This window comes from Oreochromis niloticus, linkage group LG12, assembly GCF_001858045.2.
Source record: "Oreochromis niloticus isolate F11D_XX linkage group LG12, O_niloticus_UMD_NMBU, whole genome shotgun sequence".
NCBI lineage: Eukaryota > Metazoa > Chordata > Actinopteri > Cichliformes > Cichlidae > Oreochromis > Oreochromis niloticus.
Genome location: NC_031977.2, coordinates 22,903,469 through 22,922,903, shown reverse-complemented (window position 1 = coordinate 22,922,903; position 19,435 = coordinate 22,903,469). Strand labels below are relative to the sequence as shown.

Below are 19,435 nucleotides of genomic sequence, written 5' to 3'. Positions count from 1 at the left end.
TGAGGAGCTGACTACCCAATGAGCTGTAGACTTAGTGGACACTAGCATGTCAAAGCTGGTAACTTACTGAGGTTTCACATTACGTCAGACATATATTGCTTAAGAGCTATCTGCCATATTGGATGTTTTCTTCTCTGTTTTGGCCAACTACTGGTTGCTAGGGAAAAATCTATATTCCCTGACTGGTTGGCAGTGGTTCCTGGAGGTTGCTGGATGTTACTGGATGAAATTGGTTGTAAGGAAGGAGCCATGTTAAAAACCTTCTATTGATTGCTTTGGTTGCTGAGCAGATTGCCAGGGTTTCCTCTAGTTTTTTATGTTTGTCTGCAAATACTTGGTAAAAAATTAGCCTAGCAGAAGTAAACTTGAAAAACCCCAAAAGCCCATTTGTGTTGCACTTTCCACAGAGTGGAGATGGGGAGTGGAAATCTATCATTTCCATTCAAACCATGATACTTGTTGACCAAAACAATCACAAGGAGGTATTTTCCAACCATTTTTACCTAGTAACAAGTGGTTGCTAGGCCTGCGTGACTGGGTTTTTAGCAATAATTTTCTCAGTTAATGCCATCAACCTCTATAGCAAACACTCACCAAAACAGTGGACAAGTTAGCATCACAAGTCTTTTTTTAATATTCTCTTGGCAGATTAAAGCCAAACATGGCAGATGAGTATTGCACGCAAAATTACACATGGCAATAAATGTAAACATGAAAACAGATTTTTCTTCTCTGTTTTGGCCACCGTATTTCCTTTCCTTCTCTGGCTCTCTTCATCCAACATCTCAGTAGTTTTAATTCTATACATGATGCTGCGGCATAGAGAAGTCTATTGACATTTTGGTAGAGACTCAAGTTCCCACTCAAGAAACTGCTGTTTTTTGCACTCGATATATTGGATTTATTTACAACTCTGACATTTCTGCTTGATTTAAAATAGACATTGTGAATCTATTTCTAATTATTTTTACAGTTTCAGAACGCCACATGTGCACTTCATTCCTCTGACAAACCAACACAAAATCCTGCAATTATAGGTTTATTACGCTATTAGGCACACCTGAGAAGAGCGCTGGTATTCCGAGAACTGCTAAATACCTTTCATTCCCATTAATACAGCTCTTAAGCTCAAACTGCCACAACTGATACACTACGGACATTTACAAGGACGTTGTATTAAATTATAAATTTGAAATGCATCATCAATATTTAAGAGGAAACGTTTTAAAGATTCATTTACAAACACCAAAGTGTGCATCCATTCTCTGTGCAGCTGAAACAATTTCTCCTAACAAGAATTAATGCAGCTTGTTTATGAGCTTACATTCCAGAAAGGTAACAGTTCCCGCTGTTATTGCGACCAAACTGAACAGGAGGTCTGAGTGAGTAAACAGAGGTCTGGACAGCTTATTAGTTTCTTACTCTTAAATGTGTCACTTTTTCCAGTGGCCCTCCCACAGAGACCTACCTCAGTTCAAATACAAGTAAATCTTCCATCAATATGGTGCACTCAAGATGCAGAGTGCAGATGTTTGAATTTAAACAAATATATTTGTTTGTGAATGTGTGTCCGTGACTCAAAATTTCCCTTCATTCTTTGTGCAATTTATAAAAATGAATTTTTTGTGAAACTAACTCCATCTGTCTGCTCTCCCTTGCTCACAGCCTATTTTGGACTGTATAACTTTCCTTCCTTTTTTTTTTGTAAGCCCTTTTTCTACAGAGCCACAGCGTTGATATTGTATTATACTGCTTATTTGTTGAGGCCATGTGTATACATTGAGACCAGCACACGTTTCCTGTTAACATTGGAGGCTCAGCTCGCTTCCAAAAATTACAGCTTCTCAGGCCAGTTCTGCAGAACAGACCACTGCCTTGTCTAAATATCTGCTTGCTCCAACATTGTCCATCCCAGATTTCAAAGTAAATGTCAGCCAAACAGCGGACTGTCAACTGCTGCACATAGTACCAATAAAACTGACTTAATTAAAAAAAATCATAAATGCCAGTCATGTTAAATTTAGTTTCTCATTAACAATCACACACTTCTTGTCAGGAAAACCTCATCTCATATCTCTGTTCTCACATCATGCCTGCTGACTTTTGAGAGACATCACTAGAAAGACACCCAAATCAGATTGCTTTATGTAAGCTTTAATTTTTTCACATATCAGTGTGATTTCACAAAAGAAGAAGAATCAAAATCTGTCCTGCTTTCCTCACTGTGCAGGTTTACGTTTTATGATTAAGACACTCAAATTTAAAAAAAAAAAGCATTTTCTTGATCTTCTTATAGTTTTGGTCCACTTCTCTATGTTCCTGCTAAATGTATCCTTGCAGAGCTCCTCTTATTGTACATACAAACCCTCACAGAAATTGGAAGAGGTAAACAGAGGCCAAAATCTGCTGCTGCAACCTGTCAAACAGCTCTACGTATGATTGAAGACAATCTTGAGCTGCAACATAAACATCCCAGCAGGCTCTCACTCTGCACTCAGCCCCTACTCCTTCACAGGGAGCCATGGTGGTGCAGAGGTGGGTGGGGGGGCAGTTCAGATGGAGGAGGACAGGAGAGCTTTATGACCTGGCAGAAATATTGGAAATGGTACCTTTATGGACCTTCCAAAGGGGAATACTGTAGGGATGTACTGACAGAGGGATTTTCCGCTGAGTAAAAATGTCCAGCCTTACAGATAGAAATACACAAAGAACATTTCCTGTTTAATTCAACTCGTCTTCTATTTTCATAGTTTGGAGAATTAGTTTGTTTGCTATTTTTGTTATTATTATTTTATTTTTTGATATGGCCATCGTGGAACCAAGTTATAGTGAGAAAAGTTGCAAAAAGGATAAATACTTCATGATGATGCAATAAAAGTGTGTACAACTACATTTCAGTTAGAAGATACCAGTCAAAAGGTGGGATTAAAGACTAAAAAAGTGAATTTCACATTTTGTTTCAATTTAACAAAATGTGTACAAGAAAATGTAAAAATAATCTGGGCCCAAACACAGACACAAAGAAATACAGAATTAAACAACCAAACCAAAGTCCATAGATTACAAAGGGTGAAAGATCAAAAATGCAAACTGAAGAAATAGTGAGGCACTAAAGAAGGAGCACAAAAATGCACACAGAGGCAGAAAAAGGTAAAGCAGGATAACACAACAGACAAAACACAGGATGGAAACACAGGACTGCATATAGAGAGCACTAGTTAGGGAACACAATTTACTACAGAGTGAGTACAACATATCCAGGGTATATTTCCGTTAAAGTTATTCACTTACCCTAACATTGGCAAACAGAATAAATGGTAACACAGTCATCTTGCTTAGTTAATCAGGGTTTACCCTGAACATTCCCCTGAATGAAAGTTTGGACTTTGGCAGCATCTGACCAATCATAAACATGCATAAGTAGCAGCAGAACAGCTGATTTTACCAACTAAGATAACACTAGAATATTAGAAAAATATGAAGAGATTAAACACACAATAGAGCGAAAGACAAAAGCACCAGAGTTTTTGAGAGGAAAGGCACTCCACAGCAGTATTAAAAGCACTGAATAAATGTGTGAGTGCAAAAATGGGCTTAGACTAAATTAAAACTTGATATAAAGTCCACAAGTACAAATAGCAGCTCTGTTTTAGGATCATATATTAATGCTTGTAGAACAATAACATTTTTGTAAGATTGTTAGCAGAAAATTGGGAGGAAAAAAAATCAAACAACAAGGTTGCATCTAAGAATTTTCATCAGGGAAATGCAAAGACATGAGATGCTATTGAAAAACTTTAGACTCTGCTACTATCTGTACAGGAGTAATGATGCTGTTTTTCTGGAGAATTTATTGGTCAGTAGCTGGTGACTTTGCACGTGTTCCTCTCTAATCTAGAACCTAACCATTGCAGTATAAGTTACCACGGTGATACAGCCCATCGTATCACAGCACTTTATCCTGCTGCACAGGCCTGTGTAATAAACACAGAAGCACACGTAAAAAAGTAGTTACCAAAATGAACTGGGAAGACAGCTGTACAAACACATGGATGAGATAGAGGGAAGATAGACTCTAAGAAACACTAGGAAAACTAAACTAACAAAATCAACCACAGATCAAAAACTCTTTCAGTTCAATTCAATTTCATTTATACAGCGCCAAATCAAAACCATAGTTTTCCTCAAGGCTATTATATATAATTATATCCTTAAACTTAGTTACAGCACTTTCAGAAAGAAATCTACTGTAATGAAATTTATTCCCCACTGCTGTGAAAATCATTGTTGTAAATGTAAATGTCATTAAGAAAACAGTCAGAAAAAAGAGTGTTTTTGGGAATACTGTTAAATATTCCGTTTCTGTGCTATGTTAGAAAAAAATACGTGCGATTGCGATTAAAGTGGTGGCTGGGCTCTTTTGCATTTTGCAAAAAGCCGGTTGACAATGGACGGTGGATGATTTGATGAGCAGCTCTAAGGTCGAGTAGATATAGAAAAGGGCATAGCTGGTCCCCTTTAGGCATTACGATATTGGTCAGAACAAAACCAGAATGTTGCTCTTTATTTATGTTTACAAAAGATGGTTGAAACAAAGCTCTGATCTTAGGCTTTGTTTTCTTTTTCAAGGTTTGGCTAGCCAGGATTTTGTATAAAACCTCTGTTATTGTCTTATTGTTCACTGTGTTGGCTGTCCTATAAGCAAAGTTTCCATGGTTCAACAGCAAACTATTCAACTTGGTTAGAAGTTTGGGGCAAAACCTAGAAAACAACATATGATTACCATTGTCACAGCAATGTGTGCAAGGGCATACAAGCAAACAAGCAGTCATGTTAGGGGCATTTACACATTTTGCAATACCTGTTTTCTTTTTGTTTGTTTTTGTTAACAATCAGTACAATGCTGCTAAAGCTAAATTGGATGTATAAACAACACTTTTGCCCATGAATGGAACATATCACATAAGCTTTCAAGCACCAAGAAACCTTCACTCCCACGCATCCATATTGATTTTCTTTCTCTTTATTTTTTGTAAGCAGCATGAAAAACAAGAGTAGAGGATGTTCTTGCTTAACTGGGAACATTTGTTTTCAATAAACAGGTGCAGTTTTTTCTGTTCTTCTGTTGTTGTTGCCCCTTTTGGTCTTTTTTTTTTCAATACACTTCATTGTAAGTGACTTACACCTACTGTAGTCTTATAACGACTGGAAAAAACAAACACTTCATAAATACTCAACTAAATTGAGTATAACTTTCTGCATTTACGAGACTTTTTCTAAACTGTTGGTTGGTTGGATACTGCTACAGTTTACTAATGTGACAGAAAATGAGTTGACTAAAAATGCAGTGGTTAGACTGGTTAAAAAAGTATGTCCATAACGCCAGGTAATGGACATAGTATTGATTAGAAATCTTTGTTTATCCCTGCATCAAGCATAACAATGGTCCTGGCTAAAAAGACGCTATTGTTTTGACTCAGGGATAGTAATGTTTTGGCACAGTTCTGCTTGGAACTGTAATCCACCTGCAAATCATAAATAAACGCATGCACTAAGCAAGGTTTTTCAGCGTTTTCTCATGGCCACTGGCCAGCGACCAGCCTTGAGGGGTGTGAGGGGCCCTGCCAGGGGTCACCAAAGGTGACTTGTTGGTGAAGTCATTCTGGGATCAATGCCCAATACCTCAAGCACCTAAATGAATACTTCATCTCCTTTCCCCATTAAGAAATCCATGTGGCTGTGAACGAGGGCTAGATAAAAATAAAAGTATGTCTTCTTGACAAAACTTAACATATTAATAATAAAAACCTAAAATTAAACAGTTCGAACAATCAACTTGAGTAAAACAAGCAAACTAACTCTGAAACAATTTTTTTTAAATGTAATACATAAAAAAAGTTAACAAATATTTAAAAAAAATAGGATATTGTTTCGAACAGTGAGTGTGTCACAGCAGATGCAGAAGAGCAGTTTAACTTATTTCTCTGTCGATCACCATGTAACGAATGATGTTTAGATACAGATTTATTAAACATATTCCGTCACAAAAAGGGGAGTAATCTGATTTTGATGACAAGTATGAAAAGGTGACTACTGAAACCTTTTATTTTGTTGTTTGTTGCTTCATACCTTACAAGTTGAATGGACTTGTTGATCTTACAAAATCTGAAACCCAAACTGTTTCCTGCATTTACAAATCAGAATAAGATGGATTCATTTCTCCCTTCCTAAAGTCAACAATTAGTGCATCCCATCCATGTTAATGTCAATAAATAAAAAAGGATATATGTTCATGTTTGGTCCAGGGTGTTTTAGTGTTGTTTGTGCATATGTATTTCATTAGTTCACACAGATGCTTGCAATATAATCTCCCGAGAGCATTTTTACAGGCATATCTTTACAACTTTTAACTACAGTATTCAAATGGGGGGGGGGGCTATTTTCCACAATGACCTGAGGCACTTTTATGGAGTCCTGCAGCGTTACTGTCATGACAACAACTTGAACATGCATAGCACAGATATTGTGCAGCAGTTGCGGCTCCTACTTCCTCCTGTTCCACTGACACAGGCCTGGTTCTTCTCAGGAGCATTAGGGGGCATCGCAGCCTAACTTTGTTCCCCCTTGGATGCTTTCCCTCACTCAGATACTACACCTGGAGTATCTGAGGGCAGTTAAACTGTATATATTTAAGGTGGGTTTTCTCCATCACAACCAACCTTCCTACTAACTGCAAAGAAGAATGTTAGTGTTTATGATACAGACAGATCAGAAATAAGCATTTATATGAATGTTATGTTATTTCCAGTAAAATGTTACAGTGACAGTTTCTGTCCAGACCAAATGTAAAGTAATTTGCTCCAAGGGGGACACTAAGGGTAGTAAAATGACTTTACTTTGATAGTAACACGAATCAGTCTTTAGAAGTTAATATAATCTGAGACTATGTGGCTGAGGACATGTCACTGTATTAATCTGTTTGTGGTTTCCTTATTATACAGCATCAACAATCCCTTATACGTCAATGGAAATGATCTGTATGCTTGATCCTATATGCTTGTTCCTTAAGTACGCACATGTGCACATACGTGTATCTGTGCGTCTCTAAATTGCATTGCATTCACTTCTTTGATGTCAGAGTGCACAGGTGTGCGTTGTGCGCTCTTTTTCTTTCTTTTCCTTCAATTACCACAGCCTGAAATACTGGAAGCTGCTGCTGCGTGATTGGCACAGTTTACGACTTCGGGCTAATCACGTGACAATCAAAGGGTCCTGCCTATGAAGCTAAGGAGACCACCAACGTGGCCAAAAAAGGCACAGTCTTATAATTGGGTGAACTTTTTTCTGAGCATTCTGACTGTGACCAAGACAGATTACGATGCATCTCTTTCTCTCCTCACAACACTTAATCATTCCTTTTTATCTTTATTATAACTGACTCGTTTCGCTCTCCGAGGAGCGGGAAATCACGGATTTGTTCTGAATGTTCTCCCCACCAGGACAGATGATGGTAAGTGCTCGGCTGGCAGCCACATGCCCAGAGTCAGCTTAGATGGCTTAGGTGTGAAATACACCTGATGCTCTGGCGAGCCAAGAGTGGCTGCTGGAGTTAATTGTTTTGTTTATTATAACCTTATTATTTTGACCCGAAGTCTGTTTATTTGAATGAATTTGTTTTTATCTTTATTTTATGAAAAAAGTTCTATCAGAATAAAGTCAGTTATAAAAATGATGCCTGCCTCACGGATAAATGCTACCTCCTTTGGCAACCAGGTGTTAGGAGCTTAAGGACATCAGATTATAATGAAATCCTAAAATCCGCTTGCTTATTGTGCAGCAAGATGTAAATGCACAAATAGTTCTTGTGTATATCTGCATCTATATGAAATGTGATTTTTTTTTTTTTCAGCTAAATAACCATAATACTGTGATATTACCCTGTGGGATCACTAGACTAAAGGGGAGATAATTTGGCATTTGTATGCGTGATTGCGCATAAACACATCGCAGTTCTCTATAGGTAATATTTTTTCCATTTAGACGTTTTATCAAAGGGTTTTTGTTTTGCTTTGTAGAGAGCTGTGGTCCTGAGGCTGTGGCGTATTTTGATATGTACAAAACACTAATGAGCTGTTTTTTGGCGGTGTTTGACTCTAAAGATCGCAACAACACTATAGCCTACAAGCCGCCCCCCCCTCTCATTGAACCAGTTAGAGGCTCATCTGAGGAAAAAAAAAAATAGTTAAAGTTCTGACATGCCAAAAAGCCCCCTCCGATGCACAAACGGATACCTTGTCTTTGACTTCGGGTCCTCTTAGGGAAACGCTTCATTATTGTAACGGAGCTCTACGTGAAAACCTGAATGCACCAAATGGGTTCGACTCTCGGCGAGCCTCCCCTGAAGTTGGAGATGCTCACATGAGGTCTGCCTGCCTGGGTGGTCTCTCTACTTTAGTGAGCTGTTGCTAAGCAGCTAATAATAGTCGTGTTTGCTGAGTAATTTCTGCCCTTCTGGAACCAATCAGATGCAAGAAACTCCTGCAATCTGACAGCCCCAGAGGCGGGATCTCGAGTATTTTTTTCCTCTACTCACCCCTCCTCTTTCTCTGCCTCCAAATGGAGAGAGGTCTTTTTCTTCATTTCTATTGAATCTCAGAGTTGGCCGTGACGCGCGGCCCAGGGGAAGACCACATAGATGTCACCAGAATGCTACGACTATCGAGGTTTCATACCCGACAACTTGTGTATGGAAATCACTTCGCGAAGCTCGCTTTTTGAGAGAAACTTACTTTTTTAAGAGACACGGTGAATGCGGTGAAAGCGGTGGAGACCTCCGGATCACGAAATGTTGGGATGGAAGGCGCAGACTTTGACTCGCCGTCTCCAACAGGAGTATGAAGCCCTACTTCACGGGTGTGAGATCTCCGAGAGTGAAACTCTGTTCTCTTGGGATATCGCTACACGCTTTCGGGGAAATACTATAAAGTGGGAAACCATATCGCTGTCCCCGCAACATGGCCTCGGCTGGTAATGCGCCCTCCGAGCAGGAAAACAGAGACCCCGATCGGCCGAGGATAACGCGGAGGAACAGGGGGGACTATACCCGCAACACACCGCTGGATTTGGAGTATTTGCAGCGGCCGAGTTACTGCGATGCGGGCTTTGCTCTGGAGCAAATTTCAGAGGTGCTTATTTCTCATCTTGAACGGGAAAAGGCTTTGTGATGCTGCTTTCATTGTATTCGTCGAAAAGAAAAAAAAGTGGCCAAACTGTCCAGTCGCTGCTAGGTAACGGGACGGGCTGGGCACGGGGTACACAGCGGTGAGGCAAGGTTGCAGAAAAGCGCAAAGTAGTTGTGTTTGATTTCACGCGACTCTTCCGATGCAACCGGCTTATGATGAAGGATGTGCTGCAAGTTCTAGGTGCCCGTTTCCCCAGTACAAACACGCGATTGTTTCCAGTGCATCCCCAACCTAGAGCGGTCCCGCACCAGGCAAAAAACATGCAGCTTTTACTCTCGCAGGCAACGCTGCCATTGACCGTTTCATAACATCCAGCCTTTCTTTTACGCGGAGCACCCAAAGCTTTAAAGAGTTTGGGTGACACTGTCTAAACTTGGGTGACTCGTGTAAAGAGGAGGAAAGTAAAAGAATCCATGTGGCTGCCCTCTTCCGTTCACAAATATTGTGATTCCTCCCCGTGATAGCTCCTTCACTTCCCCGTGCAGGCCGGAACACACGAGCGGCCGGACGGGGAGAGCGCGTGTGAGTGCGTGGTGGTGGTATTTGTGGTTTTACCACATGCGCCGATTCAGGGTATTTAATATCACCGGGCGATGTGTGCGTGCAGGTTACTTCAGTAGCAATTACACTACCCCTCAAAATGTAATAGTTTCTGTCAAGTGGGGAGCATGTGGTCTACAGTGCATTCAGTATTTTATTTTATTCTGTCTTTTAAGACTTATAGTCTGCTACTAACCGCAGTATTGTGCTTCCAATGACCATTTTACATAAAGAGTAGAACAAAGACACAAGGGAGCCTGCTTAGTCTAGTTGTGGTTTGACAGTTACAGTCCTGTTTACCTGTGTCTACTCTGGAGGTCCAGATGTACTTATTTTGGACTATTTTTAAAATATTATTTGTATTCATAACTGGTTATTGTGGCTGTGAAATGCCAGGGAATGGTGGTATCTTTCCTTAGCATGTATTATGCTAAGGATTCTGATCTGACAGGACCTGTAGCTCGCACTCTGGGGAGTCCTCAGCAGTACCCAGGATCCCCAGCAGATTTGTGGTTTTTCAGTGAATAAAGGTTAGCAGAGGGATTTAGTGGATGTGTTGGAAGATCCCAGCTCTCTGACTTTAGATCCCCGGTTGTAGGTAAATGTGCAGTCTTACTGAAAGGAGAGCAGGTGGGATTCTTTGATCAAAGAGAGGCTTGTACTTTAAAACTGTAAAGGTTCTTTTAAGTGGACACATTTATTGTTGTAGCTTATTTGCATGAATACCATAAAATCTTTTGTCTTTAACCCTACAGCATCACCTGAGCAGGTAAGTGCGGTGCTTTGTCTGTTGACTGACAGTAACTCTGGGACTCTTGTCTTATCATAGGGGAAGGCAACTGGGAGGAAAGCACCTCTGTGGCTGAGAGCGAAGTTCCAGAGACTTTTATTTAGGCTGGGCTGTTACATTCAAAAGAACTGCGGAAAGTTTTTGGTTGTTGGCCTCATGATTTTTGGAGCTTTTGCTGTGGGCTTACGGGCAGCTAATTTGGAAACGGATGTGGAGAAACTCTGGGTGGAAGGTAAGAGGCTCTTGATTATTTTGTTTTTTGACAAGCTGTGCAATTCATGATGTTTTTAAGTGTGACCTCCTAGGACTTTTCTTTATTTCAGTGCTTTTGAAACTGTTTCACTTCATATTGCATGTTTCCAAGAATTTGACACAGTTTAGTTTGGAGGAAGAAGGTTTGTTGGTGCTACTAAATGAAGTAGGTAAGGGGACTGTTTATTGTATAGGTGCTGGCAAGCACCCAAGCAAAACTTGAAAATACTTGCCTATTCCCAACACACTTAGCTTCTAAAACCGTTCTAGATGCACACATAAGATGTGCAAGGGCTGAGTGTAACTATGCTCATAAAAAGTTGTAATTAAGTTCATAAGGGGCTTTCGGGGTAGAGGAAATTTTTGTGAAAGCCGCCATTTTGTGAGATGTGTGTGAGTGTGTGTGTGTGTGAGTGTGTGTCTGCCTGCCTGCCCCCAGCAGTTGACTGTGTGTGGTCCCGTTTTGGACAGCTCTCAACTTTCCAAAAAGATTTGTCTCCGGCTGCAGGGAAAAAGCGGAGTGAGGGCAGGAACTCGTGTTTGTGGGGTGGATGGAACACTTGTTAGTTTTCCTTGTTTTTGAAATTCCTAAACAACTTTTGAAGAGTGAAAATATATAAGGAAGAAAGAAACTGTGCATATGGGTGGTGCTTGTGGGGGGGTTTAAGGGGAAGGGGCTGAGCTTTTTTTCCTTTCCTTTGATCCACATTCCTGCGCTTATGGGTAGAGTTGGCTGTAGGAGTCATGAATGGAGGAGCAGACTTGTTGAGAAATTGAAGTGGAGTACTGTTTGGTTATAAAAATGAATGCATTTTTTAAGCGTGTGCTTGTGCGGTTGCCTTTTTAACTTTTTTAAAACCACTTTGTCTCAGGTTTAAAAAAAAAAGTTAACAAGATCAAGCACTAAAGCAGACTGATTCCTGTACAGATCAAACACCACACCTCCTGCCCGGGGTTGGCTGTTCTCCCCTTGCGTGCAGCTGCAGGGGTCTGACAGACAGCGTGTTCTTCTAATCTGCGGCGCAGGCGCAGTTGGCAACAGTTTAGGCAGAGGGGAGCCTCTTTGGGATAGGAATCCTGATTATACTCAGAGGATCGCACTGTTTTCACACCCTTTCACATGTCTGACCACGGTCATGTATACTAAAGTGACCGGGACCTTTTGGAACTGAATATTATTGCACACTTCACAGTGCATCCTTTACTCTTACATGCAAGTGCTGAAATGAATTAGTAATATATTCATAACTTCTTGTATTTTATGTAAAAAAAATAAATAAATCAAACATTTGCAGGGACCTGTCACTGTTTTGTTGCCTGTTTACCTGCTTGCCTGCTCCTTTAATTTTACACGCTGTGTGGGCTTTTAACAAAAATTACTAAAAAATACTAAGAGCATCACTTTGGCCTGTTGTAACTTATGAGCTTTACTCTTCCATCTCATACTGCTGCCCTTCTCAAAGAACTGGGTTTAGCAACATTTTGGCAAACCTTTTATTTAAAGCATACTCAAAAATACAGCAATGAAGCCTTTTGGCTTCAAGATGCATTGCAAGTGCAAACTGTAGACTTATTTCAGCCTCTCCAGAGTACTGAGGTTAAAATTACTAAAAGCTATAACTTCAGAGTTATTTATTCAGTAGGTAAACGGTCTTCTTGTAGCTTCTCAAATTTGAGAATTTGTAGATTTTCTCAGTTTCCCATTATTATTAGCACCTTTTTGTCTTTGCAAGGTCTGGTAACTTGTGATTTATCAGCAGTTTCAGATGTTTCAGCTGATCCTGTTGCAAGTTTAGCGCTGCTGGTGTTGCATCAAATTCAGGATACTCAAACCCAGAGTGACTGTGCACTTTTGTTTTGTTCCACCAATAAATTTTGGTGTTGACAGAACTGAACCTGACCTTGGCTGACACACAAGTAGTGTAGTGACCTCTGGTAGACATCTACAAAATGGTCTCATACTGGCTCACACCAAGATGCAAACCCCTGCTCGTACACAGGCTCTGACTACAAGACAGGGCTGCTGTGGTTTTCTACATCCCGATAAGTGAGGGGTTCCAGATGCTGGTAGGGAGAGATCTGTTTGTTTAGATTAGACTGCACAGCTGAGGGATAGATTAGTTCTGCCTGGACCGTGGAACGCTGTGCTGGGCCGTGCTGGGGGACTGGCCCATCGTCCGAGAGGAAAAAGAGGAGAGGACAGAGTGCCTGTTTATGTTTCATTTGGTTGGAACTGCCCCTCCGCAGGCGACCCATGGACGACCCCACATGGAAGCTGTGTGGCCTGTGGATGCGTGCGCGCATACAATACAGCCCAGCTCCCATCAGATCTCTCAGCTCCTCCAGTGTGGACCGGAGCAACGTTCACGTTTGCGATCCCATGTCGTGTCAGTCGTCACCTGCTTTCTGATAGCTCCAGAGCAGCTGAGGTCTCCGGCAGACCACCGTTAAGTCTCTGCTGCGGTTAGCTTGTAGGTCACGTGCCACAGCTTTTGCAGGGATTGTCTTTTCTCACACAGTGCTCACTCAGCACTGTTTATAAATACTCTGACACAGGAAGTTCTGTTTATTAGACAAAGTGACAGAGACCAATTGGGAGCGAGATGCATGCCTGCACAAAGACGCAGTGGTGTCAGACCTCTGAGGATGCATGGAAGTTTGTGCTTTACTTAACAATCGGGGCAAGATAGTAAGATTTTCAGTCTTGTTTTTCCCACTTAGAAAACATCAAAGTGACCGTGGCTTCTATTTAGGGCAGATTGTATCCGCACTACAGACAAGCTCTGTGTTTATATCCACTCACAGGAAATGATTAGTTCAAACAGGAAGCTGTAGTATTGTGGTGTACTGTCTCCCCACACACAATTGTGGTCTGAAGCTCTCTGTGTGCTTTCCTTAGTGTTGGAAAACATGCTCACTGGCTTGCGACCTCAGATGCATCCTCAGCTTAAACCTGAAGATCATCTAGATGATCTTGCAGTGATTAACAATAAGCCACATTCAGGGAGAAGACATAGACGAGCGAGGAATGAGAGTCCTTTAGGGTTCCTCCTGGCTGCAAATGGAAAATGGAGCCATCCCTTGGCATTCTAGGTTATGGCAAACACAGGCCAAATTGTAAAGAAAATAGGAACGCTGCCTGCCCCTAATTAAAACAGTATCACATAAACATTGGCCTTCCTGTAGGACAGCCCCTCTCTCTTTTGCTCCATTTCTTTGCTGAGACAAGGGCTGGAGATTATGGAGCTGTGCTGATTGGGAAGAGGAGACGCAGGGAGTGGACGGTTTGGAAATTGGGGCTTTTGAAGCTTGAGCTCTGGGCAAGGGTTGAAGTTGAAGCCAGGGGTGAAGAGGACGATGTGGAGCTGTGCGGTAATCGTGGCTGGAGTTTTATTTAGTCTATAGATTCAGCCTAGACTGAAGCGAGGATGAAGCAGGCATTGAGTGGGTGCATTTTGTTCTCATCACACCTCAGCGTCCAGAATTGTGAATCTGTGGACCAAAGAGGTTTGATGAAGGATAAGTGAAGAGCAGTAACTGGAGGAGAAGACGGAGGCTTCGTGTTAACACTGGCGACTCCTACGTAAACGGCATGTTTTTGCAGTATCGACCGATGTCAGAGATTATTTTAACTTAGCTCTGCTCCAATCTTAAAACCACTGACATGTTGACATGGCTACACATCAGTGTTGACCTAGAAATATATTACATCCAGTCAGACACTTTGCTCCCTAATGATTGGTTAGGGAAAATCGAATCTCTTTCCCCTATGGAAACTGATTACCAAGAAGGAAAAAGAGTGTAATTGCCTGACAGTTGTGTCTGATATCAAATGTATGGCAATTATATGAATGATTCGAGTTTAAAAAGAGCTTGTGGTCTCCAGATTTATGGCTGTGACTGGGGCATAGGGCAGTGGATTGTAGTCTCAAGGCTGCAGACTGAGGGGAGGGCCTCGGTCCCGGAGCGCTTTCTTGGGGGGCATAAGTGCAGAGGCTGGGGGCCACGGGGGTAGACCCCTGAGACCCTGAGGTCATCTTGTAGAGGCCCCACTATTTAAAACCTCACCTGATACTCACCCTGTGGCCTGGGTGCAGAGTGAAGACTCACAGCAGAAGTGGGAGGGGGGGGGTGGAAGAAATGCAGCAAAGGTCGCAGCTGTCACCAGTCACTGTTTGTATATGTTCACGTGCGGGCATGTCGCATGTGTATGCCTACTGTATAATAGAGCGCCTCAGTGCCAGCTGTTTTGTTTCGAGTTTGCACTCTTTTCTCATTGTGAGACGATTCAGTTTTGTGAGTTTCTGATCAAACTTTTAAAATCTCTTCTCCAGCAGAGGGCAGTGAATCTATTTTTTATTTAATCTCTGAATTACTGTATAATAATTTTATGTCAAATAAATATCCAAGTGCTACAACAGCGCACATCATCATTCCAGCTTCAACGACAGAATACACTTGGAGGAGCGACATGTCACAGAGGGAGTAATTTCAAAGTCATACTGCAGAAATTTCACAATTTAATTTCCTTTTAAATTGAAAATGGAGCGCCTTTAGCTTGTCCCTGAAATCAGTATGGTAACAGTTACAGTGGTGCCAGGCTATGTTTGTGTGCAGCCTGATTTAAGGTTTCAAAATCCAGTCTGATAGGATCAAATGTTGTTGTTGTTGTTGTTTGTTTGTTTTTCTAAAGCCATTCCTTGCCCGTTCCTCCGTGTCTGTTTTGTATCTAGTATGATTAAGAACTGAGTCAACAGAGCTGGTGGTTGTTTTGTTGTTTTGCTGGTAATGGCAGTGGAAAAGGGTGCAGTATAATGTTAAGTGCATGCAGAAGAAGCCTTGACATCCTTTTTTGTGGAGGAGGAGGAGTGCCCTGAATGTGGTGTCTCCACTGAGAGGATTGTGGTTTGCATGGCTGAATTATTCAGCTTTTGATGTGTATACAAGCATAGATACATGCATGGGTGCATGTGCACGCACACATGTACGCAGAAAGAGGCTTTGGAGTTTTGGTTCTGTGAATGAGTGGGTGGTTGAGCAGGGTTGGCATGGCAGTCTATTTTGGTAGTATCTTTTTTTCCCTTTATCTCTTTTTTTCTCCCGTCATCTTTCTTTTTCTCTCTTTCCCTTTCACTCTTTCTCTCACACTACACCTCCTGCAGCTTTCTTTCAGCAGCAGCAGCAGCAGCAGCAAGCGATCAAACATACAAACGCCCCCCACAAGCAATATTTCTCCCTAGTTAGCGCGGCATACACGACACAGAGTCATCTATTCTTCTCTCCTCATCAGTTTTGCTCCCTGACATCAAATGTATACAGTAATACTCAAACGTGAGCGCACCTACACATGCGCGCTTGTTCCAAACTGCACTCCGCTGAGTTTGTGTTTATCAGTTCACTACAAACATGATTAAACCCCTCTATAAGGAATAACATTCCAGTGTGTTGTGTTAAACTTTACGAGTTGATGAAAAGTGCAGGCTGGCTGGTGAGGGATTTAGTGTGGGGAAACATTGCGCCTCTGGTACTGTACACAGACTCGCTGCGCTGTTTTCTCAAGCTGGCGTTTGAAAACAGCTTTGTGTATATTAGGCCTACCTGGCAAAAGTGAATGTGAAATAACATTAAAAAATTTGCTCGTCGAGTGTTCCCCGCGTGTGTGCGGGCGGGCGTGTGTGTGTGTGTGTGTGCTCCCAAGGCAAGCATGCTCCCATTCACAAACAACATCCTGAGATACCTCCAAGCACTCTGTTTACATTTTGCATTCTTTCAGGCGCTCTTATTCAAAAACCAGAGCCCTGCGAATGACCGACCACAGGAGACTGTGGAGAGAATTACCCTCCCCCTCTACCTCCCTCTCTCTCGCTCCCTCTCTCTCTTCTGTTCCTCTCTTTTCCTCTCTGCCAGAAAGGTCTCTCTCTTTACCCGAGCCTCCTTTCCCCCTCCTGCCCCCCACCCTCCCACCACCACCACCACCACTCCCCCGTCCCTGGCTGGAGAGAGAGTGGCCTCAGAATGCCAGATGTATTACAGAGTGAGCCACGGCAATGTAAACACTCAGCCCTGCCATGAGAGCAGGGTGGTCTGGCCTCCCTCCTTCCCTTCCCTCCCCTCCCCTCGCCTCCTCTCCCTCCCTCTTCCCCTTTCCTCTGTTCCCTCCCTCACAGCGATGACTGCCAGAAGGGTGGAGAAACACCCTTCTGTACAAAACAGCAGAGGGAGAGTGTGTGTGTGCGTGTGTCTGTGTGCGTGTGTGTTGGAGAGGAGACTGAGTGAGGGAAGAAGCAAGAGTATAGTAGCAGTAGTGTGTTTGTGTTTTGGCTGCAGTGCCTACCGTACACTAGGAAAGAGAGATTGGGGTGTGGATTGATGCTTCTCAGGCTGCAGAGCAGAGAAATTTTCTCGCTAACATTTCCAACTGTGTGTGTGTGTGTGTGTGTGTGTATGGTTTTTTTTTTGTTTTTTTTAGCCCCTCTGGCACACCACAGTTACATACGTAGCTGTATATTTCATTGCAATTCCTGCAGCACGTCGTCATAGAATCTGGCAACCACGGCAGTTACACAAGTACCACACATGCACATGCAAGACATAAAGATACAAAGATAACATTTCCTCTGTCAGATGATTGAAAAGTTTGGAGCTCCAGATTGAATCAGTATGCAACTGAGTGAAATCATCTCTTGTGCTGTAACCTATCTGCATAAAGAGCACTGGCTGTTATAAAGACCATGTTTACACTTAAACATTTTCTACTTCATTGTTCCCTGGCATCTGCACTACTCCAGTGTTTTTGGACCTGTGCATTTGTCCATTTTATTATTTGCTCACCCACCTTAGGTTGCAGAGGGTCTAGGGCCTACTGGAGCTAACACAGAGCAATAAGTATTGCTTATAGTACATTGGACAGGTTTCAAGTCCATCACAGGAGCCCAGAAATGGGAAGCTTTTGTATACTTCTAATGCTTTTTAAGTTTGGACACCACTGTGCTGTCTTTCAGTCTGCACTCTTCCTGTCGTACTGGGTTTTATCAGTCACTATGTGTCATTCTCTATTTTGTCACACACCCCCAGTGCATGACCCTCTTCCAGAAGAAAACAAAAGAAATCAGGAAATCTATCTTGGCTGTCAGCAGTTAATTCAGCAAGAAGAACAAATTGCAGGCGTTTTCTAGTATAGTCTGTGTCTATACTAGCGCTGATTTCACTTAAATTCTGCGTTTTTGTCACGCTGCTATGGGTAGCTATACATTCACTGTGTGTGCGAATGATCATTTAATATGTATTTCTAGGCTTTTTACAATGGATTGAGATTGTTTTTGGTGTAACTATAATCCGCCCTTCTGTAAAAGTTTGGCTCTGTTTGTTTTGCAGACCTATACATAACAGAATGGAGTATAAACAACCAGCATTTGCTGAATTTATAAAGTAGATGATAATTGCCATTAACAAAAAAAGAGAAATGTTTAATTTTTCATAGATAGTTGTGGTGCATTTCACTCTTACCTTTGTCAGGCACAAAGTGATGGATACATCCCAGAAAGCTGCACGAGCAAGCAAGACACAGACGGTCCATGAGATGCCCTGAATGCAAAAATGAGATCACCCCTTATCCAAATAACCTCAACATCCTGTCTGTTTTAAACTCGGTGGGTGCACTGCTGGGAATCTGAGCAAGTCAGATTCCCAGCAGTGCACTAAGTTTGCCCATGTTTAAAACAGACTGGGCAACTGGTTGTTGTGATGAGTGCAGAACAGATGCAAGTTCAGAGGTTCCTTGATTTATTAGTAAGATGGAATAACAGTTGAATTATGAGGGTGGTAACTGTTAATCTCATAAAACAAATACAGATTCTCTTGGTCTTTCTTTGTCTTACTTTGTCCTTTATTGCACACTCAAGAATGTGTGGTTTTCTTTTTGGGATACCTGAAATCATTGACCATCTTTACAGGAAATGACAAAGAGATAGCTAGTTGAGATTGGTTGTTGAGGCTCATGTCACGGTCTGTTATGGTTTGGTTGTGGGCCAATCACAAGGCTGTAAATGCAGTAAGAGGAGGAGACTCACTTGGCTTAAATTTGACAGGCACTGGCAGAAGAATACAGAATGTGAGAATACAGGGGAGTTTTAATTAACAGATTTTTTTGCTTTTTTGTGTCCTGGAGTCTTTTTTTTTTTCTTCATTATCACACACCTGAGAATGCAGAATATCTGCTGCAGTTTAATTGGACTGGTCTTTACCTGCCAGCTTCCTGGTACAAAGTATGTGTGCTGTCAGATTGTACAGATGTGTGAAACCACACAATTATCACCAGCATTCACCGCTAGTGAGTGAGCGTAACGTGTGGTGCATCTTTCGCATTGCATTCAAGCAGGTCCCTCTATAAAATCAAACAGAATATTTACAGTTTTATGAATCAGACAACTGTAGATGATAACTCAGTTTGATTCTCTAAAAATTGTACAGAATTCATGGGTAAAATTGGCTAGACTTCATCAGAGTAAGAGGTGTACTATCGCTGAAGAGTTTATAAAGCTTTAATGATTGTGGCTTCAGATCTGCTATGTCTGTTTGGCTGCATTATGACATTACTTGTAATTGAACTACA

The 19,435-nt window shown here is 41.8% G+C and overlaps 1 protein-coding gene across 3 annotated transcripts in view; it reads left to right on the top strand.

Annotated features, from left to right (window-relative positions):
* The first annotated feature begins 7,367 nt into the window (after positions 1 to 7,367).
* The window catches only part of ptch1 (patched 1), a 50,912-nt gene continuing 38,844 nt past the window's right edge, over positions 7,368 to 19,435 (top strand). Inside the window, exons 1-2 of one of the 3 annotated variants that reach the window (XM_025897046.1) lie at positions 7,368 to 7,510; positions 10,612 to 10,804. In XM_025897046.1, coding sequence (XP_025752831.1) covers positions 7,484 to 7,510; positions 10,612 to 10,804 — 220 coding nt within the window. In that variant the 5' untranslated portion in view covers positions 7,368 to 7,483. Of the gene's footprint in view, positions 7,511 to 8,600; positions 9,186 to 10,611; positions 10,805 to 19,435 lie in introns of those variants that run through there. The other 2 variants (XR_003213224.1, XM_013271894.3) reach the window with 2 other exon arrangements.